Source organism: Pleurodeles waltl, chromosome 2_2 (genome assembly GCF_031143425.1).
Source record: "Pleurodeles waltl isolate 20211129_DDA chromosome 2_2, aPleWal1.hap1.20221129, whole genome shotgun sequence".
Lineage (NCBI taxonomy): Eukaryota > Metazoa > Chordata > Amphibia > Caudata > Salamandridae > Pleurodeles > Pleurodeles waltl.
This window is the reverse complement of record NC_090439.1, coordinates 682,766,084-682,793,752: the sequence shown is the minus strand read 5'-3', so window position 1 is coordinate 682,793,752 and position 27,669 is coordinate 682,766,084. Positions and strand designations below refer to the sequence as shown.

At 40.0% G+C, this 27,669-nt stretch overlaps 1 protein-coding gene across 5 annotated transcripts in view; it reads left to right on the top strand.

Annotated features, from left to right (window-relative positions):
* ASPH (aspartate beta-hydroxylase) overlaps window positions 1-27,669 on the top strand; it is a 590,871-nt gene that overhangs the window by 121,538 nt on the left and 441,664 nt on the right. Inside the window, exon 5 of one of the 5 annotated variants that reach the window (XM_069220244.1) lies at window positions 65-6,769. The exons of the other annotated variants lie outside the window; for them this stretch is intronic. Coding sequence (XP_069076345.1) covers window positions 65-306 — 242 coding nt within the window. The 3' untranslated portion in view covers window positions 307-6,769. Of the gene's footprint in view, window positions 1-64; window positions 6,770-27,669 lie in introns of those variants that run through there. 5 annotated transcript variants of the gene reach the window in all.

The following is a 27,669-nucleotide window of genomic DNA, read 5'->3' as shown; positions in this document are numbered from 1 at the left end:
TCCTTTTTCTGCCTAACCACTCTCCTTTTTCTCTCTCCTTTTCCCCCCCTCTGCTCTCGTGTAGGCCTCTCCAAAGATGGCAGTAGTGAGAATATTGATTCTCTTGAGGAAGTGCTTAATATACTAGCGGAGGAAAGCTCTGACTGGTTCTATGGCTTCCTCTCATTTCTCTATGATGTAATGACTCCTTTTGAGATCCTAGAAGAGGAGGAGAGCGAAGCAGCAGACGACGTTGATGGTACGTCACAGAATGATGGGGTTCAGGGAAAAAAGACATGCGTCATTTTGGATTTGCAGAACCAGTAGCTGCGTGTTTTGCACTCTGTTCATTCGTTGGCATGTGAACCCGTTCAAGCTGCCTTCACAGTTGGTGTATGGGGAGCTTTATGGTTGCACCGTATTGAAAATATCCTTCACGTTTGAGTGGACAATGCTAACTAACGCTGAAAACGAAGCCATCCGGCATCAGTGACATGTTGCCTTGTGCAGTGGGGGTTGGGGACATTACACAGTTGTGCAATGTGCTCAGTCAGCAAATCATGTGGGCTGTTGTCCTCAGTGGTGTTGTAAGTTCCTTTGTGGTTTTGCTTCTGTTCGTGCATCTGGGCACGAAACAAACATAAGCGACTTCTAACTGTAACGGGCTGAACTGATTTCAACTAATTCCTGCTTGTACTAACTTTACCACATTTTACCTTGGTTTCATCAGACATTGTTCTGGCGTGGTTTGACACCATTTAAATGTTCCAGACCAGTTCCTTCAGGAGCTCGCCTCACCCTGGTCATAGTATTTATACAAAAAGCATCAAGTCTGAGATTACATGTGGCATGTAAACCCACTTTATGCTGTTCTTTGTTATTCATGTAGTGTAAATAGGTAACCATTGCAAATGTGTGCACTGCCTGCAGTGACTCAGAATTGATTTCATGTTAAAAAAAAAAGCCAAAATTACTCCAGTTTTTGAAGATCGTTAGCAATTTGTTTAATGTAGATAATGGTGAACGTTTGTTAAATTTATGATTTGAAAGTTATTTTAGAATTGCACTGCACATAAACATAGAGATGCACGAAAAGGGTGGCATGTATATATTTCTTTAATTTTGTTTAATTGTTTGAATTTACTTGGGACGTTCTATCCAACCCTATTTGGCCAGGGAATGGGCTATCGCACTTTAAGAACTGAAAGTTAACCCTAAGCTTCTGCCCCTCTTTCTTCCTTCTTGCTAATCCTGACATTCCACCAGTTTATGGGGATCCTGTTCATACCCACATACATTATGACACTACCATGTATTGGTTTTGAAATGCCAGAGAATAGCAAGGAGGAAGAAACATGGTTCCTGCCAAGTGAAAAAATGAATCCAGTAGATTTGGGGATTCATTTTTTTTTTTTTTTTTTTATAGTATTCGATGCCTAAAAAACTTTGGGTAAACATTTTCCTTTCGTACAAATGTTAGTACAGATATTAACAGGGGAGCTGAGATAGGCCTTTGTTTAAAGAATGAGCACACTCAATGTATTTACTACCTTTTTATGGTAAGTCCAGTTTGTGAGTGGGCACATTTTCTTTGGAATATGTGATGTTTTGTTTTCCATGTGAGAGCGTTCAGTGCACCCCTTTTGTTTCACCGGGCACCAATGAACAGGAACACTGGATATATCAGCGTAATTTGCATCTGAGTGACCTGGTCACGTTGAGTTCAGACGCTGAAAGAATTTTGGTATAACCTCGATGTAAGGAAACCAGAACTCTGACACCTGGAATACAATCCTAGTGTGATTGCAGAATTACTGATGCCCTGTCAGTATTTCATATTATTGGGCATTTGCTATATTTATTCTATATGTTCTATATTGCTCCTTTTTAAAGAGATACTGAGCAATCTGTGCCACAGGCAATTGGAGGGACATACTGTGGTCACACAATAACAGGGTGCTGATGTGAAGTTTCGATTTAGTACTATGTGTAGAGCATTCTGAAGAAGCCCAATTTCAGCCCCCTAAGTTAACACAAGGACATGCATAATGCTCTCCAATGGCTGCATAACAAATCATTACAATGCATAGAAATGAGACAATGAACCTTATGTAATTAATCTGTGTTGGGGTCCTGGAGTTACATGAAAAGGTATGCCTGCACACCTTGGGATTCTAAAATATACTTATTTTACGAAGGGTAATGCCAGTCGAACCTGCAGGATGAGTTTTTATAGGTTGGGTAACTGTTTGCAGAAGAGAAGAGCAAACTGCAGTGTTTACAGAACAATGAAGGATGGCTATTCAACCTAGCCTTACTGTTACTTGACGGCTATCACATGGGATTTATGTTTACATTATATTGGACTGATTAAAAATAAAAATAAAGCACAATCCTTGTGCATTGGTTGATTAACAAACTGCTGCCAGACCCAGGAATGATGACTGCATGATCCAAAGTTTGCTCGAATGGCTAACACGCTTGATTACTTATGCAAAGAACTATTTTGGACTGTGCTGAAAAGCTTGTTTTGTTGCTTCTAAAAACTCCTTTATAGGGGTGGCTCCCATAATCATATCATTAAGTACATTTTCCTTCCTTTTAATTGGCCTTTTTAACTTTTTAAAATGTGGAAAAATGAAGGCCCAAACTAAATTTTCATAGTATGCAAAAGAAGTCTGATTTCTTCATCTTGGAAGAAATATTTGAACTTCCAGGATGCGTTTTCCATGGATCCACTCTTTTAAGTCTTTCGAAGATTTTGGATAGTTGTGTAGAGCCAAAAGCGTAATCTACGAAACCACAAAATGAACAGGCACATCACAGCGTAGGCTCGTTTTTATGTTGCAGAATATGAGCCCACCAAACCTTTCTCCTCCACCTTTAGAAAAGGATCTTGGAGCCATGCCTGTTTCCAGGCATTCTCCTCCCGCTTGTGCGTGGATTGTTTATTTTTTAATTTTTTTTTTAAAGATCTTAGTTGCCGTTTTCCCTTTGATCGAGCTCCCTTTGCACACTTCTTTCCCAATGTATTATATCATATCCCAGGAATAGCAGTGTGATTAGAAAGGCAATTCTAGCCATGACTGGATGAGTGGATTTTGAAGTGTACTCTGAGTTGCAAGAAAGACATTTTGTGAAGAACGAAAGTTGGTTCATTGTATTTTGCATCTATCATCTAACCTCCCTTTCCATGCTCTTTCTGTTTTTTTTTGTTTAGTTTTCTGATACTTAGAGGACTAATTTGTCATGAATATGCGAAACATTATTAAAGTAATCATTTTCAGCAAAGCTTTGAGTTCAAAGCGTTTTATCTTTTTCTCTTGGCAGATAAGTAATACAATTTGATTAAACAAAACTGCCACTCTTGACAAACATTGAAGGGAGCTATTGCTCCAAATAAGTGCTGCCAGAATAGACGCTAAATCTTCTAAACATATTTTCTAATGCAGTAAACCCAAGAATGACACATGCATCCCAGAGTTTCGGTTGAAGGAAAAAAATGTGAATGAGAAACGTTTTATAGCATTGCACATAACAGCCAAATAGCATTAGTAAAAAGGTCAGATGGTTGGACAGTGATACGATCAGGTCTGCATTCCAGGTGTCTTTAGTGCAGAAGTTAATGTTAAGTTTGGTTCAGTGGCAAGGCACAATTCTCCACGGTTTCCAGACACTTTCCAGCAAGGGCTGAACAGGTTAGTTTTCGCTTATTTTTGGATAACCCCCTTAAGCAATGTGGTGTGGTTCCACATCTTTCAAACTTCTTGTGTCAAAGTTCTTTCCCATTCCCTGCAGGACATACATTTGGAAATTGATGTATCCTAAATTTGTCACTGCGAGACCACTCTTTTGATGAGATTCTAAGAGCAGGACATAGCCTTGCTCCTGCCTGAATCCTGCCTGACTCTCTATCAGCAAATGTTTTGTAGGGAATTTGAAGGTGGTTTCCACAGTTCCTTCATCGGCCATCCAGTAGTGCTGAGCTCAAAATAAGGCCTCAGTCGGCATGCTGTTTAGGAGACAGATTCACTACACTAACATGTGGTCCCCTGCAAGCACTTCCTAAAGTCTCCAATTGTGTCTCAATATTGATCACTGTGGTTCTCGGAATTCATACTTCTTCTCATAGAAGTCTCAAAGGGGATGCAGGTGTGCTCCAGAGTCCGTTTGGTCCTCCAAGTTTTGCACACTGTTTTACTGAAAGCATTTGTTCACTGAGCAATCTCCATTTTTGACTCAATTTCCTTAACCTCTGTCATGATTTTGCCAATTTTGGAAAACATGTCAGTGAAGAGCGAGACCATAGATTTTACCAGCAGGCACACCCCTTCTGCTTTCACCAGACCCTTAGACTTTTCTGTCCTTAGATGTTTGGAAGGGAGGTCTCAAAATGTGAAATGCAATAATGCTGCTCCATCATCAGTCAAGTGCTACAGCACTGTGGGCAGCCATTCCCCTTAATACAAATTGAGTTGTCTCAGTCCAAAGTATCTTCTCCCCTCTCTGATAGCTCCAGGAGCTTCATTCCTGCAGCTCCACTGTTATGATTCAGGCACTTCAGGCCGGCTTAGGATACCACCAAGGCCTCTTTTGCACAATGAAGACAAGTGCTCATGGAGATTGGGATGACCCATCCTAGCTCTGGTTGCACCAAAAACTCCAAACCTCACGACCCTCCTCCTCGGCATACCCCACTTCCAAACCTTCATTTGCTCTATCAGCCATGCAGGGACAGGTATTCTCAAAGCACCCCGATCTCAGTATGGGGCAACTTCAGAGGTAACTGGAGCCAGGTAAGGGCCCACTCCCCTGCCTGTAACAAAACACTGATGTCTACAAGGTTCCTGGCTTCAGAGACCGGAACCTACTATCTCACCAAGGCCTAGAGAGACCAGGACAACTCCAACAGCAAAGTTAACTCATTGAGCCCACAAGTGTGGGGGAATTTTAAATCCTAATCATTTTCCACTGTGCCATCACCACCCCAGTGCTTATACTTTTGAAGTACCTGAATGAAATTGACTGTAACTTCTTTTAATTGCGTGCATGGGACAGTGCAGTTAGTTGACATCGTTAAAGGGAAATAATAGTGGACTGACCACAGCTGCATTTATACATTAACATTGAAAAGAGATGTTTTTGTCCATTATTGATCTTTAGTATATTGTTCAGGTACTCTGATTCCTCTCCTTCCCCTTGTACAGTGTAATGTGTTCCCAAAGTATATGCACAACTAGGATCTTAATGCATCAAATTTGTCCCTCAGACATACCCCAGCAGTTTTGAGGTCTTTATCTCTGGAAACAAATGGCCTAGAGATATATCCAGGCCTTAAGTTGGTCTGATCAAGAGCTTCTTTCCTGTGCACTAGTGAACACTCCTCACAGTCCCTCCACAGAAAAAAAGGACACGTTTGAAAGCCTCATACTAGAGCGAAAGAGGATCAGCTATTTGTACTAAATCTTCTGTAGTGTCCAATATTCTTTAATAATAATCTTAATTTACTGAGTTCAGCTGAACTCCAGGACTCAGTCATAAAGTCGACATATCCAGTGAGACAAATTGCTCTGTTTCAGTCTAAATTATTAAATATTACTCTACGTAAAATCCAATTCTTGATCAGAGAGAGGAAACACGTTGTGTGCAGCACTGCATTTTTGCCTTCCTGCTTTTTTTTTACCGGTGTCCTAGAGCCTGGGAAGATTGAAGTGTGGATCCATGGTCAATACGCATCACAGGCATGACATTCTTCTGGTAACTTATTGTTTTGTCACTTGCCTTGTCAAAAAGATGACTCCATTTTAAAAACTGGCTACTCCACCCAAAACTCAACTGGAACTATACATTGTAATTGGGAGCCAACTTGTTGATACCATTGAAGTGTAATTGTCTGCATTGGTAATTTTGCTTTGCTTCCGTTCTAAATTGAATGTCTACAGTGATTCTGTCCATGCTGTTTGCCAAAAACGCACGTTTTTAGTGTTGCTGCAAAATTTGAACCCCCACATTCTGTGACCACCTTCAACATCTGCTAGCAAACATTAGGTATTTCTGACAAATAAATATTTATTAAAAATGGATTGGTAACCAAAATGATGAACTGGTCGAAGTGTTGTGGAAACTGGCTTTAAAACATTGCCAAATTACACGTTCTTTAACAATGTATATTTGCTGTCTTCATTTAAATCTTATTGTAAAGATTTGTTGTGACCTATTTTGTGATGTGATAGTTAATGATATCGTGTTTGTTGCTTTACTAGTATACAGGTAAACAGTTATATTTTTTTTCAGAATTTTTAATTGACAAAGTTTATATGTTCATTTCGTACAAGAAAGAAAAAAATCTTCCTAACTGCAATTTTACGTTTTTCCAAACATGGTCAGTTTTTTTTATCCCAGTACTGTAGATTAACCATTTTACACCATCTATTTTTACTGACTGCAGGATATGCTTAATGTTTTTTTTGCCATGTTAGACAAACATTTTTGTGGCTGCTGTTGTAACCAAATCCAGTCCTTTTCCTCCACTAAATTCTTTCGATTGAAAAAAAGCAACGTTTGCGCAGTGAAGCAAAAGAAAGATTTATATGCTGCATTGTTTTCACTGTGAAGACCAGTGAAGTGTAGGCATAATAATAATTGATTTTTTTCCCCCTCTTAATTAGGCATGTACTGCTAGCAAGCATGTTCTGTATCCCTACTCCCTTTCTAAACGTTTGGCGTCAGATTGCACTTTGATGAGAAACGTTCTACTTGTATTCCTAGCCTGCTTCTCTCATTAATGCTGAAATTGCTTTATTTTGCGAAGCCTACAGTAAACCGATTCAAACACGAAAACAAAACTGAGAGGCTTATCTGCGGGATGTTCTAGAACTTCTTAAGTGTCTGCCAGTAGCTTAATGTAGCGGTTGTACCTTCTCATCACATCAGAGCTGCCAGAACTGAGGACAACTCCTTCCTTTACCAACTGCATTGCATAGCACTAAGGAATATTACATGGAAACAACTGATGTTCTTGAGGGGTCACTGATTTGAGGAAAAAGCCAAGTGACATTAAAAACCTACAGGCAAACAGGATATCCACGGTAGAAAATGAGGACCCACTCACAAAACCCAGGCCGATGTAGGCGAGGGCCGGATCCTAATGGAGCAGACCACCGAGAGCAGACAAATGGATCCAAACTCTAGGAGTAATTCTTTGATGAAAAAAATGGGGAGCAAAGATCAGTAACTATGGGTGAAGAACCCAGTAACAAAGGTTCAAGAGGATTTATGATGCATAGTCCTAAGTGTTCCAACTCCTTCAATAGGATGAAGCTGGAAGTAGGTGAAAGTGACAGCAGGAAGTGACATACACGGAGCGGCACCACCATTATAGGTTTAAAATATGACATTACAGACTGTAGAGATGACCATGATGGATATTGACCATGATGATTGACACCAGACGTGCCGCTTCCTATTTCTTCATGAAAAGTTTGAGAATGAGCCATCCTGTGTAAGAAAGATTTTACAGCTATAGTCTGGAAAGGAAATTTAAAAAATTGGAAACTGGATTAGAAGTAAGGGTACTGCTAATGAGCTGCTGTGACCCTTAGAAGGGAAGAATCTGCAGTGTTGGGTTCTGAGAATGTAGTATGCCTACCCTTAGGCAAATACTGGAGTCTGCCTCCTGCACTGTGCCAAAGACAAGAAAAATACTCCAGTCTGTAGAGCAGCTAAAGTCTGTGGTCGCCTAAGATCTGTATTAAATGCGTGGCATAACTTTCTCCCCAGGATGAAATTCTCTGATGTGACAATAACATACTTTGTTTTAATCCCTTTTAGTCCATTCTCTATAACTTGCAAATCATCTGTCAGATAATTTAGAGGTTTTATTCGAGAGTTAGCTGAAAACGAATTGGATTTAAAAAAAAAAAAAAAAATTAAAAGGCAAATGAGAAGGTTGACAAAACCGGACATATTAATTCAATCACGTCATTTGGTTTGCCTAAAGACCTACAAGAGGTGTTCTGTTCTCCACATAAGTATGCAGTGTGTTTTTGTTTCTTTCACGCTTTAAAGTGGCCCCCAGAATGGAGCCATACCTATGAAAGAGTTTAGGGATTGACTATCTATTATGTAAAACAATAAATACAGTGAAAGAACAAAGAAGCAGTGCAAACAAGCATTGTAAGAGTTTGTAGTAAGATGCCTCAAACCTTCTCATAGCTGTAGTAGAGGGTTTAAAAAAAATGTAAGGCAGGCCTATGTTAATGGAAGCCAACAAAAGGCGATAAATACTTGTGATGTGTGAGCAAGTTCAAAAATTCCCATTACCTGGGGATAACTGCTTGTATGCGTTGCAGAGAATTCAAAACTGACAATTAAATTAAAGTAGAGGAATTGTTGGTAAATATCAGTCCTTGCATAAGAGACTTGGTAGTGAATTCCCATTATATATTTGTGTGCCATAGATGTTTAATGTCTAGAATAGAATCAAAATCATTGTTGACAGATACACCCGCCTCAAGAACAGGAACCTAGATCATACATTTTGCGACCTTGTAGTCCTTCACCTGTGCCCAGCCAGACTATCTCTGTGTTGCAAAGTTAGTCCCCTCCAAATCTCCATTTACTGGCTGCCTCACTTATTGGGTCCATCTGCTGATAAAGGCATTCATATACAGTGTTGTATCCGTGAGATCTCAGTGGATTCAGAAATTATGGGACCGCTTTTGCATCAGTCTGGAAATCAGATCATGAATGTTGCTAGCACTTTCATGTTTGTCACACTGACCTGTAGCAGGCTGCTTCTGTTTGTCAAATTAAAAAGATCGTTTTGCTGTATGAGGTAAAAGCTGAGTGTTCAGGGTAAAATACAGCAGTAAGTTGATGAGTTAATCATGTAATTGTGTAGGCCAATGAACATGCGCTAGACAAACTGTTTTAAAGTGCTACTGTGTATCTTTTTCTTTCTATAAGAGAAGGTTTACAATATGTATAACCTAATTTGTTTTTTTTAGTTTACCAAAACCAGTGTTTTAAAGGCTTACATTTCAAATTCAAAGTGAGGGGATGTTGAAGGTCAAGTTTCATTGATCTTTTGATGGGAGTTACTGGTGCATTCACTCACACTTTAAGACTCATGGAATGGTTAGGACCTGAACCGATTTTTGCCCAGTGTAAAATGGCCCTGCTCTCTTAGGCACTTTACATTTTATACCATCTAGCTCTTCTGGCCAGGAGGTTGAGGTCGATGTGTTTGTTAGCTCACAGTGCTTGATAAGTGATTTGTTACTTCAGTGCCTCTTGGGTGAGGCCTTTGCCCCGCCTTTATCCCTCACAGCAGCACCAAGGCATAGCAATGGTACCCTTGAGTTGGAGGCCCACCCGCTTCCTGTTAGAAAGGACCAGACTAGCTTCTTTGGGAAAGTCAAACTGCTCCATCTGCAGTATCCAACACTAAATTAAAGTGGCCTTTGTTTACCCGTCCTGCAGTCATTTCTCACGTGCTTAGTTTGAGATTTTTTAAATTTATAATTAGGCTGTTTTACGTGGTTTATTTGGAAAGAAAAAAAAACGTTTTACATGGGAGAATGACGTCATTTTAATAAAATCCTTCTCTTTGTTTTGGGGAAAGGGCTTTCCATTAAAAGTTCTTTCCTGTCTTCTTGGCTTGATAAACCTCGAAAATAGGAATCCCATCCTTTACTGAAGACAGTCTGGGAATAGGTTTTCTTTATTGTGGCTTTTGGAAGCTTACCCAATATCGTTGTCTTTTTTTTCTAACCTTATGGACAATTACAAGGTAAAAGGCACAGTTGTCGTTTGTATTTACAGTAGTAAGATCTAAATATCAAAAATATTTATGAGCAAAGGGTCATTTTTTATGAGAATTTAGTGGATACAGTTTGTGTATTAAAATTGCTTTCCAAGCAGAAACACTGATATTTCTACTGAAGTTACATATAGAGCTTAGGATGTTACAGTATGTTGTCATTGCATCTTGTTTTATTACCTACTTATTTTTGTTAGCCTTTAATGTGACACAGAATTCTGTCTTTTATGTTATCCTGAACAAAACCGAGGGGCGTTGGAGGGGTAAATAAATCTACTGGATTAGTTCCTCATGTAAATGAAAGTGAAATGAAATAAATTCTACTTTCTTGAACTTCCTTTGTACTTGTTTTCAAAATGCGAACACGTGAATATATCTTTTACAAAGACCAATAAAAGTTAAAGTGCTCTTAGAATTTTATTTTCAGGTTTGATGACTTAACATTAATCAACTTCGCGCTAGAACACACCCTGCACCAATTGTCAAGGCAGCAGCATAGACTATAACTTTACAATATTTTTTTTTTTTACCCCATGTGTACGACTCCTGTGTGGAACCATTTTCCCTCAAGGACATCCTTACTGAGCCGCTCTAAGTTCAGCTGACACACATTCGTCATTGTTGACTGACCACTTTCAGCGCCGCTCTGTTATGATGCTACAGACTAATATCTACTTAACTTCCAAAATGAGAGAGACCATTCCCCACACAAGTGTTTGAACCTCCCCTTCTGGTTTTAAGGAGACATGTCATAATTCCACCTGTGAACCAGTTTTAAGAATAATTGCAGTGATATCCTTAATCCGTACTTCAGCAGCATCTCCACCTCTTGAAGACCTTTTAACTACAGAGAAAAGTACTGCTGTGTTGCCCTAGAAGGCAAGTGCCACCTTTTGTTTACTGTCAGCCTAAAAACGGAAAACTGCGTACTGGTGACAAAGGTATTTATCTGAATCTCAAAACGTAGTTGTAGGGAGCCAAGCCAACAGCTTTCTATTGAACAGCGGAATGACCATCATGGTTATACCTTCCAATTCGAACTTCAATACAAATATTCGTGCCACATGGCCATTTATTTTTGTGTGCAAACTGTGCTTAAGGTTGTCCATAATTGAATCTTTGGTGGCCAACAATTCTAGTATGGCCAATGGTATTTGCCTATTAAAGTCCACAAAACACTGGTTGATGTTAGGCTACAATGTGTCTGCTGGCACTTGTTTTCTAGACAATTTCAACATTTTGTTCATTATTAAAATTGAATTCCACCGTTTTCCAGATTCCAGACTGGTCTCCAAAAAGTCAAATAAGCCCGGATTCCAATTCCAGTAACTCACTGGACTTTGCTGTCTAAATCCTTTAACACAACATTTTAGGCTGTGGGTTTCTGGGTAATTGCTACATCTAAAATGCTAATATGTTGAGAATGCTGCAGAGTGTAAAATATGAAAGGAAGGGAAGAAAATCAATGTTTTTGTTCAGAAATATCCTTGTATCTGCCAAGGTCTGTGGATCTCACTTTTCCTTTTTTAAACACATTGTTTATATTTTACAAAGTTTCTGTTGCTTGGTATGTTATACCCTTTCACCTCATTAATGTAATGTCCTCATTAGATATCCATCATTACAATATGGTATTCCTCATTGTGGGTACTGAAGGATCTTCCATATAGTATTTCAGCATATAGAATTTAGTAACCTGGCATGCTGTATGTTTTTAAAGTATTTTTGTCTTAACTTGCACATTAAGAACATGCAGATCTGCATGAGTTATTAGCAGATGTGTGTGCTTATACAATACAATCAATTTTATTTAAAGTGGCCTATTGGAAAGTTATGTAAACCTATTACTTGTGTATTGCATATGTTCATCCGATGTCATTGCTGTCACTTGTTTTTATCTACTGCCTAATGCCCAGTGAACCATTTTGCAACAAGTGAGTGAGTGATTAGAGTCCCACTCAGCCCACTATCCGCATTCAGTATGCATTGTTGGGCATTACTGTGCTATGTTTGTTTCGGAGCTTACTTATTCTTTGTCACAGAGTATATACACTTAGTAGGAGGTAAGATTCTGTGAAGTGCTGAATCGTTGGAGGAATAATGATTATAATTTGAAGCAAAATGCAGAAGTAAATAAAATAATGTCCAGTAGCATTTACACAGGTCACACTCTTCACCCATCACTTACATTTTAGCAGGTCAATTTAAATTCCCAGACTAGATTTCAGATTGAGTGTGTGTTTTCATTGCAGAACCCTGCATCTTATCCTATACATTTCGAATGGATGTGCCAGCTGCTCGTATTACAAATTTACTTTCTAATTCCTGAGATCTTATCTTTGAGGCATGAGTGTTTTATATTGAGTTCTATGATTGATCAGCATAATTTTTCTTTCAGTGTGCCTGATGTGTGGTCCCTATGCTCCAGCTCTTTTGGTTTATGGAACTACTTGATCTTTCAGACACATTACTCAGTCTGCTTCAACTGATGGCAAAGAAAGAACAATTAACAGGAGAACTCTCTGTTGAGATGATTTCTGCAGTCATAAAAGTGCCCACCTCATCTTGTTGTTCTGAGTGAATATTGACCAATAAAGGGTGTTGTCAATATGTACATACCATGCATAGCTATAACGGACAGCCATTTTGATTAAAGTTGCCTCCGGACCTTGTTCTTCAGCTAAATAGCAGTCATCTAACAAGCTTAACTTGATCTCTTTCTTCAAAGCCAAAAAGCCAGTTTGACTTGTTTATGTCAAAAGAAACCTGCAGCCCCCCAAGAAGAGCTTGTAGAATCTTTCAAGATGATGGTTTTCCAACCCCTCTTCTCTGGATATTAGTCTAATCACAGGCATTTAGGACACGCTCACCTAAATTCTCATCATTTCCCCATGGAAACCCAGAGATTTAGATCACTGCTTACTACTTGTAGGGAAAGTGAAGAGTAGAACACTGACTATAGCCACAAGATGATGCACCATTTCACATGTATGTTGTGGAATACATAGCAATATGGATCTTAATGAAAATGTAGTCCACGGTTACACCGAAAGTGGCCAACATATAATATGAGTAGTACGCCATGCCTACTTCAACTAATTGACAATAAAGGTATGAAAAATCCATAAACGATGTTCCTGTTAGTGGAGCCGTAATTATCCTGGCTGGTCCAGGGAGTCATCTTTGCTTTGTCCCCTTAATCAAATACCAGTAGACAACATTCTCGTTCAGCTGAATATGGGCTTACTGCAATTGACTCTGACTGCAGCATGCTTATGCTCCAAGCACCGGGTGTTCATTTATTTTTCTGTCCTTCACTGGTAAGAATGTGGGCTCCTTGTCATGCCTTCACAGTGCCCTTCTCAAGAAAATGTACACCTCTGCACTACACTGGTTTTCATTGAAATGTATTGATTCAGAAGGAGTAGTATGTGCTTGCTCAGTAACCACATGCTTGGTTCTTAAACAACTAGCCTTCAGCTTTCTCAGTTTCCCTGCTTCCAATTTAAGTCATGTCAGTGGCTATGAAAGACTCAATGGTCATATTGTAAGAACAGGTATCTGCTTGTATGCCATTGTGCTCAGACAAATGTGAGTATATTTTATGATGATGTTCAGTAATCATTTACCTGAGTGGGTTATTCAGGTGGAAATGTGTACAGCTTGTGTTAAACAACCATAGCCTACAAGGCTGGGTCAGCTGTTTGCCTCTTCTGCAGCGGCACCATTGATCATTTTGACGGTCTTCTCCATATTGTTTTGTGAAGTGCCATATAATACTACTGTTCTGTAGGTCATCGTTTCAGCAAGAGAGTTTGCCATCTTTAAGCTGTGTTCCCCATTTTGAGCTTTGCACCATTCGACACTGAAACGAAGTAGTACTCAGGACATCCATCCATTTATTCCTATGGTTTGGACAGGACACTGTACTGACAGCTAAGTCTGCAGTCAGTTGTGCACCCTTTGAGTGCGCTCTTTAATCATTCAGGACTGTGGACAGTGGTGAGTAGTGGTGACATCTTAGTCAGTGTCTGCATGAATCAGTGGGGACGTCAGTCTGGAGAATTAGTTGGTGGTAAAATCTGTGAATGGAGTTCAGTATTAGGAAGAGAAGTCTATACCGTGGTCTTTTTAGTTGGGGTGTAAATTACGTTGCTGCTTTTTTGTATTGGGCCCGTGCTTTTGCAGCTATTTACTTTTATTTAGTTCTATTGTGTGGTCAAACATGTACAAACGTGAGATGTGAAAATTCGTGAAGGAACAGGTATGCCATAGTCACTGGTTAGTGCAGTCATCTAGGTTTTATGAGACAGTGGTTAAATACTGGTATTCACAAGAGAGGGAAATGAGTGAGTGTTTCCATTGGAGTTGCAAAAGTTGCACCTGAAGGGAATTTTTTTAGTTAAATAGGTGTACCAAGAGGATGAAGGAGGAGGATATTCGGGTGGGGGGGTGCGCCCGTAGGCCTTCTTTCCTACCTTTAGGACTCTTCAAAAGGTTCAGGTTAAGGTGGCCCCTCCACTGCTGCAGGTGCCATTTATCAGACTTGCGCTAGTGGGACTAGCATTTACAGACGACTCTCTGTGTGACCTGTAGTATGCAGATATATGTCTGATGGGATTTGTGTGTCCTTTTTTTTTCCCTGATACGGTTTTGTCAGTATCCAGCAGCTGGACCTGCATGACTATAAGAAGCATTACTTGACATCTTTACTTCAAATAGCGATATTAGTGATAAACCTTGTGCTGGGGAGATTCCCAGTCGAGGGTGTCCCCTGCTGCTGGATTCCCCGGGTATCTAAGAGGTGGTGGAAAGTCTTGACTGGTTTTCTAGGATGTTCATTCCCAGAGAAATTGGTAACTTTCCACTTTCCTAATGCAAAGTACTTTATTTTCCCTGTACGACATGGAAATGTACACAGCCTTTTGTTAGATTTGGTTATGGGAAAAGACTTCTGTATCTACTCCTTTTTTTTTTTTTTTTTAAATGATAGGATTTGTGAGTTACAGTAGCTTTGTTGCAGTTATTTACATAAGCTGCTTCCTGTCACATAAACAGCATTTGCGAGGGCCTATTATGAACTTTTTATAAGCCTCTGTTTGTTTTACAATTTTGCACTTCCGTAGAAGCATCAGTGGTTTTACAGAGATTATGTTGTGCGGTTCCTTCTTTAAACGTTGTGCTTCCAGTTAGAACTATTTTTGAGGCATACTGTGGCTGTCCCCTCAGAAAAACATTTTCCAGCATCCGCTTCCACCACGTCAGTGCCCTCAACACAAATAAGTGCCTGGTGATGATAGAGATTTAAAATAGTTTATCTTAAATTATGACACGTTCTACCTCGCCCTTTACAGCAGCTCATTTCTTCGGAATTGACTGGAGTCAAGTCATTTTAGGTTCACCCATTTTTGGGTCAAGCCTAGGCAGCGCGCAAACGGTGTCTCAACGTGTTGTAATATACATCTCTCGATATTCAACACGGCCATCACTTTAATTCGTTCCTTGGCCTGCCTTTCAAAATTCCCTTGCTTTCGTAGGTAAATGCTTTGTTTGCCCCGCCTTGAAGCTGTGTTGTTACCACCTTGGAGACTGACCCTGTGACATGGATTATTGCACGGTCGGCCATATATCTTAGTGTGGCGCGCTACTTTTTTCTTTTGCCTTGCCGCTTTGCGCTGCATGGCCATATGTAGTTTCTTTCTCTTCCTTGTTTTGGGCATTCTGCTGTTTCTTTGTGGTGTCAGCACACAAAGGCTGCAAGCTGGAGGGGAGTTATCTTTAATTATCTTTTTTTTTTTTTTTTTTTTAAAGGTTCATATAGTGCAAACTCTATCGGAGTAGCGCTTTACATGACTATGTGAAATTTCATATACCACAACCTCTAACTGAGGAGTGCTTTACACAAGTACCACTTAACAGGCTAAGCAGTTGAAAAATATACAAACTGGAGCATTTAGCACGCAAAAATCACACAAATCCTCAAAGCAGCTCTTCCGGCACAGTGGGAGAGCCGATCCTACAATAGTCACTGCACTCGGGAAGCTCTCCTCATAATGGTTTGCAAGGCATTCCTTTTACAAAACATTTTTGCCCATTACTCACAGCGGACCTCCATAATAATACTAAATCATATAATAAATGATGGCAGTATATTCATTTTTTGCTGCAGATAGAGGAAGAAGGTAAATGGAAGTGCTTTAGTTATATGCAGGGCCACTGGAAGTATGTGGCAGAGAGGACCAAAATATGTGGCAGGGTTGACCAATTTACGTGGCAAGAAAAGACCAGTTATGCATTTATAGCACCAATAGCTCTAACTCCAGCTAATACGAGACCTATTGCATTGCAAATGCTTGTTAGGCTTGTCGGAGTCTCGCAGTTAGTCGCACCCTTCCTGCCAGACTATAACTTTCTCTTTATATCCTGGGCCCATTGGCACAACCATTACTTCTCAGAAACACTGACCTGTAAACTGCCATTTTTATTAGGCATGGTTTCTGGGCAAGAAGTAAGTTTTGGTTTGAAAAATCTGAACGATAACGGAGATGAGCATTACCTTTGAATGGATAAATATGAATTCATGAATTTAAAAGGACTATTTATTGAGAAATGAATAGGGCTGACAGAATAAATACAAGGTACCGCTAACTAGAAAAATTGTGTATTCTTATTGTTTTAAGGTTAATCATGTATTACTAGCATTGTTTCCTATGTGACCTCAAATACCTCAGTTCATCATGCGTTTGCTTCTTTCAAAGTGAGTTTGATGTGCTCCTGTACCCTGCTTTTTAGTTTCCCAATTCCTAGTACCCCTGTGTTTTAATTCATTGATGTTAACCTCAGCTTAATTAACACATCTATATCCAAGATCCAGTGTTTCCCCAAACACTATGTAGAATTTTTTTACAATTCCCAATAGGTCATATTTTAGTAAGTAACGCTTTTTATTAAGTGCCCCTGTAAGGAAGACAACAATGGGAATTGCTAATTTGTACTTGTATTAGGAATCTTTTCAACAACGTTTTGACCTATTTGAGCTATAAAAATTCTTACCTTTTTGCCAAGTATGATGCCTTCGCCAATTGTATAGAATATTGTGGGTTTCCTTTGTTGTGTTAATTTTGCTTGATTTAAAACTTGCCCTGAAATACCTGTAATGTATTTTCATCTTGTGAATATCAGGACGGGATCCAGGCGGGATAGACAAGGCCAAATCTAAGGAAGAAGGTACCTTGCTGTGTTTTTCTTAAGTTTTATGTCAGACGTGTGTGCAGTTTGACATTTTTTGAGGCGGATAAGCATGCAGAAGTAAAAGCTACCCAATGATTTGCAGTGATGAGCCTGCATAACATTTTACTAATTAGACTAAAAGATTAGAATGAATGCCTAGTTTAGGTTAAAGGTTTTTTAAATGTAATGTTGAATGCTCAGTTATGCTATTTTTGGAGGTAAATAATAAATTTTTGATGTTAGAGATTCTTTAAAGAACTTGTTAACTGACCCCTGTCCTCCTTTTGCTTCTCCACTTTGCTGCTTCTGCTAGCTATAGATTGTACATTGAAGAGTTTCAAAGGCTCAATCGTGTAGGCCAAGACTATAGCTAGTGTACGCTTCACTGTGTCAGGATTAGGAAAGAGCTTCAATCCACCCTGTTAGTGTATCATCATTAAACAACGTGGTCTTAATGTTCCCCATATTTTCCAAAATAGCATGATACTTCCCGTTTCATTTATTTGAAGCAGAAGCTGCTCAATGCTAGTTTTCTCTATTTTACCGTGAACTTTCTTGGTTAAGGCCCACGAACACTTTCTGTCCATTTTGAAGTTATTCCATAGATGACTATTCTTTGCTGCATGATTCTCGTTCATCAGAGCGAGTGTGATTTTTGAAACATATGCATATTGGTGGATCCTATTTCTCTGCTGTGTATACTGACTCTTCAGCGATTATTACAAGACAACTGTTGATGTCTTCCTTTGCCCCAAAGCAAGTTGCTCTCCATAGATTTCACATGTAGGGTGTACACACTACAAAGGAGATTGTCTTGTTATATCGGCAAGAGCCTTATTTCTCAGTCCTGACCTGGGAATGTCAGCCCACCTTCGAACTGTTTCACCCCATGGGACAGAGTTCCTAGCCCTCCTGGTGCAGGCAACTGTTAAGAGGGAATGGTCTCCACTGTGTCAACCTCTGTTACAAGATGGAACAAAGGAAACCAGATTTCACCACTCCACCTTGCTTTGGCACACTCTTAAGTGCCCACTGAAACATAAGGTGTACAGGAAGAATCCAAGACACAGAGACGCTGGCCCCTGTTCAGTGTTGCCTCTAGTTAGCCTTCCATAGCGCCCTTTGTTATAAGGTTAATCCGAAACTAGTGCACCGGACCCAGGAGAACAGCTAGCTGTCCTGCTTTCTACTCCAAATATTGGAAGAATAGAGCTTTCTTCCAGGCTGTGTACGGGCACTGTTGGTGCCAGCCAGTATCAGGAGTACTTTCTCTTCTAGATTCTCTTCTGTCTTTCAGATTAGGATGAACAGCCCTAGTGCTCCATAATACTTATGCCTCTAGCTTGGCGCTACCAAGTTTAGTTGTTGAACATCCCTCCCCCCTTCATCCTAGAGGAGGTAAGTTCTGATCACTGAAGGATGAAGAGTGCCTTATTCCCCTTATAGGCTCCTCCCTTCGTTCATCATGAACGCTTCATTCCTGATAAACCTACAATTGACTGGAGTGTGGCTAAGAGTAATTACCTGTGAATGAGAATAATTCAGGCATTCAAACCACCACCGTTTTGCTTTTCTTCAAGTTTACATGTGTGCACAACCTGGCTTCCAAATATGTATAGAAGAATCTTACTGGTAAATTGGGCTCGAAGAGTGGCAGAGTTGTTGCGTGACAGTCTCTCAACACCTCGAAGAATCTGCTTATGCACCCCTAGTCTGATATTCTAATACTTTAAAAGGCTGCTGAAAGCACTGGTCTTTTAGAACCCTGGACTGATGCATGTTCCTAGAAAACATGCATAAGTTGTACTGCTATTTAGACAATCAACCCACTCTTACATGGACTTCCATGTCTTCTAGTAAGAGCTAGATCTAGATTTCTGGCCAATGTACAAATGCCCCACTACCTACCATACTTTTACAACCACATCATACCCTGTACGGTGGGCTCTTAGCTGTGCTCCGCCAATCCTCTGCGGAGAGTTATGGTCCCAGTGGTTAACTATTCTCTATGCGCCTGCACACTCCATCCACTTTTGCCCCAAATTATGTCTCTTTCTTAAGGCAAACGCTTAACGTCCACAGACTCAAATACATTTTAATAGAACATTTTGGGCGATCTAACCGGTTCGCTTTTGCTCATGTTTTCATTGCGCTGAGTAAGGACACGTGATGAGACATCTGTCCGCCCTCTAGAACAATACATTTTTGAGGCATAACGGGGCAGGGTGTACAGTGCATTGTATTACGCTCTCTTCTGAATGTAAATTTAATTGTGTTTGTGAAACACAGTGAAAGAGGCATAGCAGGGTAACTTTTCAATGAAACGTATTCGGTCTGGTCACTAAGCGAATAGGTATGATTCATTTTGGGTCATTGTTTTTTACCAGCGTGCATGCTGCATGGATAAAATATTGCTAACTGATGGAATAGCGCATTCTTAGCGGGGGACGAATGCTCTTGTTCCTCTGAGTAAGCCTCCTGCTTGCCTGATGTGTTTTGCTTTTGACGTGATGAAAGGCATCCTTAGAGGTGTCGAGATGGTCATCGTGGCACTTGCTAGGCTTGATCTGCATCTTGCTTTTTCTGGCGAGGTACTGTACTTTCTGTTCTGTCCGTGCATGTAGATCTTGCTGCACGGAAGTGTGTATTTTTTTGTGTGCGCTTTTTTTAGGGGGGTTAGGGAGAAGGTTTATTTTTATTTCCAGTTTGTTCTGTTTTATTTAGGGCTTGCAGAGTGAAAATAACTGTGTGCAATACCCATATACCTCACGGGTGAACAGCTGTCAAGCCAGTTAGAGGATGGGGATACCAGAGAATATGCTGAAATATCATTTATATCCAAACCATATTTCGCATGTTTATTTACTTTAAAGTGCGTTACATGGATAGGATCTAGAATGGAAGTTGTACACCCCTGACGTAATTGCAAATTAATGCAGATGACCTTATGTTTTTGATGTTTGATTCATGACTGCAGTTGTTGTGTAAACGTGCATTCCCTTACCCCACCCAGACGATGTTGCTATGTGTACGATCTTTTAACCGAGAGAACACCAACGTTTATTTTTATTGCATAACCAATAGCAAGTCCGCAACTTAACAAAAACGTGTTCTTTTGTTAGTCTATTTTGCTGTATAATTTGAAATGTTGTTCATTTTTGTTGCATCTTTGTCGCTGTTTAATTACCTTTCGTTGGCTTGCTATCCCCCACCTTTCTTGTTGTATTACATTTGTTTTGTTTCTTCTCAGGAGTAGTGGTGGATCTTCATGTTGACTGTTGTCCAAATCTTGTTTTGTAAGCCTAGGAGTGAGATGAAATTCTACTTTTGGTGTCTTCCTCAAGCCCTGTTTCAGTAGCTAGCATAACAATAGAGATCAGTCTTTGCAATTCATTTTTGATGTTGGACTACTGTCTCGAGTAAGTCTGAAGGGGTGTAGCCAGAAGGATTCTCTACTTCCTGACTGGGCCTTGATCCTGATTTTCAACCTCTTTCCATTATTATTATAAAGATAATTATGTTCCATAGATGGTCATGGTTAAGAAAATTGGATTTAATTACTATGAAGTCCCTCCACAATCTGTGCTTGGGAGATGAGAATGCACCAGATTTAAATGTGCCATTGTACTTTACTCTGGCGTGCCCCACAAGAACTTAATACCGCACATGTATTGTGCATACTCTGACGTATTAGAAGAGGTCTGTTAAATTCATCTTGTACCATGCACAACCAATGATCTATGAATCATTTAAAGTGAACTGGAAATACATTTAAAACTGATAGCTTAAGTTTGTTTCATGCATTTCCGTCCAAACAGTTGTCAAGTGAGGACAGTGTAGGTACATGCAAATTGCAGTACATATTTTTTTTAAATCTCAATTTCTCAATAGTACTTCAATAGAAAAAATATATATGAAGTTCTAGAATTGAAAGTCTCGAGTCCCCCCTCTCCCCACCACCGAAGGATTTTTTTTTTCACCCTTGCTTGAATAATCATGAGAAAGTTTAGAAAAAAACCTATAATCTGACTTTTATGATTTACGTCATTTCAACAGCCATTTCTGTGCCCTGTATTTGCTATTTAGATTATGGGTGCCTTGCCTTTATCCTCCCTTAAATGACGTTTCTCACTATTGAGGGGGGGAGGGGGGGGCTAAATATGCCTGGACAGGTTGGATCTGTTTTAAGAAGTATGTTGACTTATATTTTTTTGTATGTGTTATCAACCAAAATTAAACTTTAGTTGAAAATGACAACTAAATACTTCCCTGTGGCTGCACCCTTTCTATTTCACTTCTAAATGCAATTAAGGCCATAGGCTGCTTTTGACCATAACACACAGCACGTTTTTGAAGTCATAGGTTGTAATATGTCTTTATGTTTAGTACCTGAACTGTTCTACTCTTCAGTCTTCTAAGGATTTACCAGCCCTACCAACCGTTGCTCGGTTTTACTTGTTGGGGTGGGCTTTAGTCCTGTGCTAACCTACTAAAGAGATGACAGGAATTTGGTTGGGCCAAAATATTTGCTTCCGGCATTGCTCCTTCCACATCGCTTGGCTATGGAATCCTTAAAGAGCGGTGGAGAATTTATTTTGTGATGACTCTACGAATTCTTGTTGTGAATGGTCCCATTTGACAATGTATTCTTGGGCAAAATACATTCCCTACTTCCTTCACCAAGCCGGCTGTGATTAGCTAACATTTCAGAGAATGTGCCTCTGGTGTTTACCTCTACTAAGCAATATCCTACAGTGTGAGTTTGGGTTACAAGCACATGCCTGCTACTGCAATAGGAAGATTAATAGCTGACTGGCTAAATTTTCTCTTTCCTGGTACAGAAAGAATATTAGAGTTCTTAAAATTATTTACATTACATTAGCAGTCATAAATTAATGTAATTGTTTCCATACAATGCAAATAGAAATCTTTTTTTATATAAATCACTAGAAACTTAACTGTTTAAGGCATATCAGTATATACTTCCTAGGTGGGATCCATGAGTAAACGCTCTAAGAAAATCTTTCCCAATTGTGCCCACTACAAACTATAAACAAATGAAAAAGCCACACTTCAATTTGTGTTTCTTCTGCTGGCCTTCAGAAAACGTCAGTGCTATTAATTATTTTATAAAGCTCCAAATTGATTAAACCATCTTCTGGTTACCAAACTTAGCAGTTCTCGCTTTATCGAACACCGATATGGATGTTTGTGCCTACAGAGTTTGTCCTGAAAATGAGATGAGGCATATTTTAGTGCTGTCTTTAGTTGTCTTCTGTCTGTGAGCCCTGCATGGCATAAAGGAATGCACTTTTTGTTGTACTCGAAATCTTTTCAAGTGTTACAGTTTAATTTCACCTTTCTCCTTTCCAAATTAAAAAAAATATATATATAAAGCCACTAAAGTCAGAGAATCGATTAAAGCCCAGCTTAAGAAAGCTCAAGAAAAGCTTGACCTGACGAAAGCCAAAGTTGAAGACAAAGGAAAATCCAAGAAGGATAAGGAGCCTGCAGAAAAAAAGAAACACTCTGCGGATACGTCCAAAAAGGATTTAAGCAAGGAGAAAGAAAAGAGAAAGCCAGCGGACAAAAGCTCAAAACACAAGGAGCCTACTAGATTTACCAGCAGGAGGGAGGTCAAGAAAGAGCAGGAGGGTAGCAGAGCATCTCGAATTCTGGCTAAGCTTGCTCGAAGTGCTGCAAAGGATGAGAATAAGAAAGAGAAATGAGTACACTGTGGTTCCCTAGTTAGTTTCATGAATTAAAAAAAAAAAATGACTTTCTTAAAAAATACTCTTAACGTGGAAGGGTGTTGTCCGAATAATCATGGTAGAAACGGTATTTTAGAAAAAGATGTTCTTTCAGATGTCTGATAATTAGTCATCCGCTTGTGTAGGCATTTGTAGATATGAAGCAACGTGTGTCTGTTATGCAGCTGTGTACAATAATTCTGTCCAGGGTGCGCAGTAAAGTACTTTTAGATGCCAAAAACCACAGTAAAACATACATATGTATTGGATGTGTTGGTGATGCCGGGCTCACAGAAGATCCAAGAAAAAAAAAAAATCAGTTTTGATCAGCTTCCCATTAGCCTGTACCACACAATGGAACATAGATTTACGAAACAAAATTTGAGCATACTCTATTTTAATATTATATAAATATATGTACATAGTGCACTTTGTCTGATAATGAAGTCTGTAAAATAACATCATCGCTGTAGCACAGTCTTGAATGCACCCCTCCTTAGTCTTCAAGCTGACACTTTTTTGATTTACTATGCCGGAGTGTTCATGTTTCACAATGGACCTTCATGCTGTTTGTGTACCTTTGCCCCTTTTTTTTTTTTTGATGAACTGCCTAAATTAGCAGGAAATGAAACGTATAGCACAGTAGCATAGTTAGCAAAGCTTTTTGATATGTTTAAATATGGTGGAGTTTGTACCCCTGTTGTATAGCAGCATTGTAAATAAATTGTTGTAGAAGCATGGCTTGTCCATCTGCCCCTTCTGTACTTTAGCTAGCACGTTGTCATATCTCCAGTTTGGTGTCATGATGTAGCTGATGGTCTATAAATTCAGCAGGCAAATCCCTGTAATGTTACAATGTTACCTCTAGGGTAGTGACATCTATGTGGCTTTCACAATAATCTACAAATTGCAAAGTCCCCCCCACACTCTTATGCACCTTTAAAAAATCTCCAGGTACATGGCACGTATCCCTTCTATGTCTTCTGACTTGTGTTCATTTCTGCATTTTTCTGTCTGCAAATACTGTCATGCTATTCCTTTATAGCCCAGTTGTGGTTTACTGTACTATGCCTTGAAGTCCTGGTATGTACTTTCTGACATAAAATTCAGTCTGATCGTCTGCTTCCTATAGCTTATGTATACGGTGTTTTTGTGTTCCAGCTGCACAAATGTGGACAATGGAAATCTGTGTTTGGTAAAAACCTAGATAACTTTGGTAAAATGTTCATTGTTCAATAAAATTTAATTTCAGATACCTAGACTTTGCAAGTCACACTCACTTCCCCAGTTCAAGGAGAGATGTTAAAACCAGACCTCCCTAAGCGTCGGTTTGGGAAGAAGACACTCAAATCCTCAACATAGGCTAGCACTGATGGCTTTGCTGTCACTTTTAGTGTCTTCTCCACCCCCGAATAGGCCAACAAATAGCACTATTTACAAAAATGCAAATTGGCAGTTGAATATAATTTACAGTTGTTATAGCCTTGCCCAAAGTCTCTTCTCAAAAGTAACTTGATTAGTACAACGTACTAAACATAGCACTGGTATAGACTGACTTTCTCTTATGAGTACACACATCTATTGACTTTCTTCTAATATATATTAGGTGGTTAAGGGGCACACAACACATCCCATTGTGTCTGTCAAATATAAACTCAGTTACACTTTTCTCAATGTATTGCATTTTAGTTATGCAGTGTGCATGCACACAAACAATAAACCTAATTCACAGTCACGATCTGCCTTGGTGTTGCAGAAGGCGTTCACAATGCCACATGTCTAGCACACTGGCACAGGCTAGAAGTGAAAGCTGCAGTTACTCTAGAAACACTGGAAGCCACAGATATTGTGCATAACAGGCAACACCTCGAGGTGACCCAAAAGGGGTGTGTAAAGGAAATTAGGACTATTGGTCCTCTCTCTGGTATGTTAGCCTTTGCACAGCACCATAGCCACAGGTCTCAGACTTATTAAGGCCAAATACCTCTGTACTCCAGAGATCCCGGCGGGTGCTGGTGTTTATTTAACAGCCTCACATATTGAGGAAAGATATGTAGCAGAGATTTAAACAAGGAAATATTTCACATGCTTGTCGATAGGAGAGGGAAGAATTATGTCACTGAAATCAAAACCGCATGTTTCAATTACTGGGTTACAGAGACTAGAAATGTTAATCCTTTAACTGGGGTCTCATAAGAGCTTGATCCCAGAGCACTTATTACGATTTTTGGCTATGAAGTGGTTGTTAGTGAGCACAGGGGGTCTTATTGTCAAGGCTTTAGAAGTTTCTGCGAATTTAGAGGAATTTCATTTTAAAGTGCCATCTACATTGAGACATTGTTTCAGTTTGTTTGCCTCAGTTTGTCTTGAATTGGCAATGTTCGGTAAACTGCAATATAACATACATGTTTGCTACAAGTGCCCATCCTTGGGCACAGACTGTGACACAGCTATGAAGTGCTGCAGACTGAAAAGCTGATGGCATCGAAATGTGTAGGGTATTCTGGAAAGCCAGGTGTTTGATGCACTGAAAGAGTCTTCCTTTATACATTGTCTGTTATTTGATTTCATGGTTTTGTGGGTTTTTTTAGACGATGAATGACTGCCCAAACACTTTATTCTGATGGGTGGAGCGATTAGCAGGTACCTAGAGAATAAGCAAAGCAAACAATCTCAAGTGCCAAAGGTTGTCTGATGGATAAAGACCCACTAGATACGGGGTCTGTGGTTCCATAGTGCCACATACTAAGTGGACAACTGATGTCTAGAAAAGCAGACAACTTGAAGGTCTGTTTTAACAGATTTCATTTAGATTTTAGTTCATCTAGTGGTGTATGGCATGGACACTTTAGAAATTGCCTTTCATCTTTTTTGTTGTTGGCTTCTGCAGTTTATCCATACGGTGGTCATTTGCTAAACTATAAAGTGTTGCTTTTTTCCTTGTTAGCCACGCAACACATCAACACTGAATAGAGGAAACTCGCTAATCCTGTGCGACCACTTACAAAGGAGTGAGAGGGAATTAAGATTGACTGTCCACCCCGCCTCCCCCTTAAGCTGTATAAACCGTGAGGTGTGACTGGTCTCTGGTGAAACATGTAAAAAGGTAAAATGCGAACTAGGCCAAATCGTAAGTCCATGCAGGGTTCTTATTTTAGGGGCACAAAACCTTCACCGATTGTGTCATGCTTTATCTGTATACTGCTCACATGCATCGGTATGGACCTGTCACACCTTGTTTGTGTAATCCTGCAGGATATTGCAAGCCAAAAGGAGACTAGTAAGAAATTGCAGATTCTCCCTTAAGTCTGCCTGAAATAACAGATTTACGCTAGGCATGATTCAAGTCATCAATATCGATCTGATGACGATTTTGGAGAACAGTGTGATTGAGTGATATGCTTTGTCACCTGTAAACTATAAACATTTTAGCCATGAGGCTATAGTTTAGTACATCCAGAGTTTGTCACATTTTTGAATATCACACCTTCTAGGATATGGGACTAATTCCATGGCAGTCACCACTACCTCTTGCTACAGTTTTTTAAACCTCCCTGTAGGAATGTCTGTGCTCCTTTGCCCTCCTCGGTCCACAGGTTCCCCAGTGGTTTTACTTCTGTATGAACTCAATAGCCATATTAGACCCTCATATCGTCAATAGTAATCTTATCTGTTCAGGAGGACTTTAATTTTCATCTCAAGTACAGACTGGGAAAGAAGTAAAAGTTTTCTTGGATTTGATTAATAGTTCAAGGTGCTCCCAAAGAGTAAAAACAGCCTTGCATCTAGGTGGGCACACTCTGAATGGTATTTTCACTAATGCTGATGTGGTAAGGGTTGGGGGATTGTGTCAAACTTTGCTGGCCTGATCATTTTGCAGTGATGTTTTATTTATCTGGAAATACAGCAAAAGCGCCAATAGTTGGTGGCACCAGTATGGTCAGAAGATGGGGCAGTGTTAGAAATGGGGTCTTTGGTTGACAGTCAGGTTACCCCCTGTTCAAGCAAGGACCCTCACTCTAGTCAGGGTAAAAGAGAATCACCCTCAGCTAACCCCTGCTTACCCCCTTGGTAGCTTGGCAGAGCAGTAGGCTTAACTTCAGAGCGCTAGGTGTAAAGTATTTGTACCAACACACACAGTAACTTCATGAAAACACTACAAAATGACACAACACCGGTTTAGAAAAATAGAAAATATTTATCTGAACAAAACAAGACCAAAACGACAAAAATCCGACATACACAAGTCAAGTTATGAATTTTTAAAGATTAAACTAAAAAATAGCGCTTAGAAACAAAAATGCTTCGATGACATGTTAACACAGCGTCGTGACGGAGTCGTTCCCAACAAGCCGACACCAGCGGCGCCGGACACGGAGTCGTGTAGACCCCCAAGTACAGTACCTTTGGTGAAGAGTGAAAACAAGCCGATGCGCGCGTCTGTGCGAAACGTTGAATCCGTGCACTTTGAGCGGCGTCGGTCACAATGTGGTGCGGCGACTTCCATGGAGTCGCGGACTTCAGCGGGGCTGCTGCGGCGTTGGGCCTGCGAAGAGCATCGCGTTCCAGCGAAGGTCACTGCGTCAGGTGCAGGCGGCGTTACCGGATTCAGCAGCGGCGTCGGTCCGGAGTCGTCTGAAGTCGATTTCCTTGGATTTCCACCAGCTTTCCTTTCAAGGGCCCAGGGACTGGATAGGGCACCACTTGTCGGGGCAGGAGTCTCTCCAGAGACTCCAGGTGCTGGCAGAGAGAAGTCTTTGCTGTCCCTGAGACTTCAAACAACAGGATGCAAGCTCTAAATCAAGCACTTGGAGATTTCTTCACAAGATGGAAAGCACACAAAGTCCAGTCTTTGCCCTCTTACTCTGGCAGAAGCAGCACTGCAGG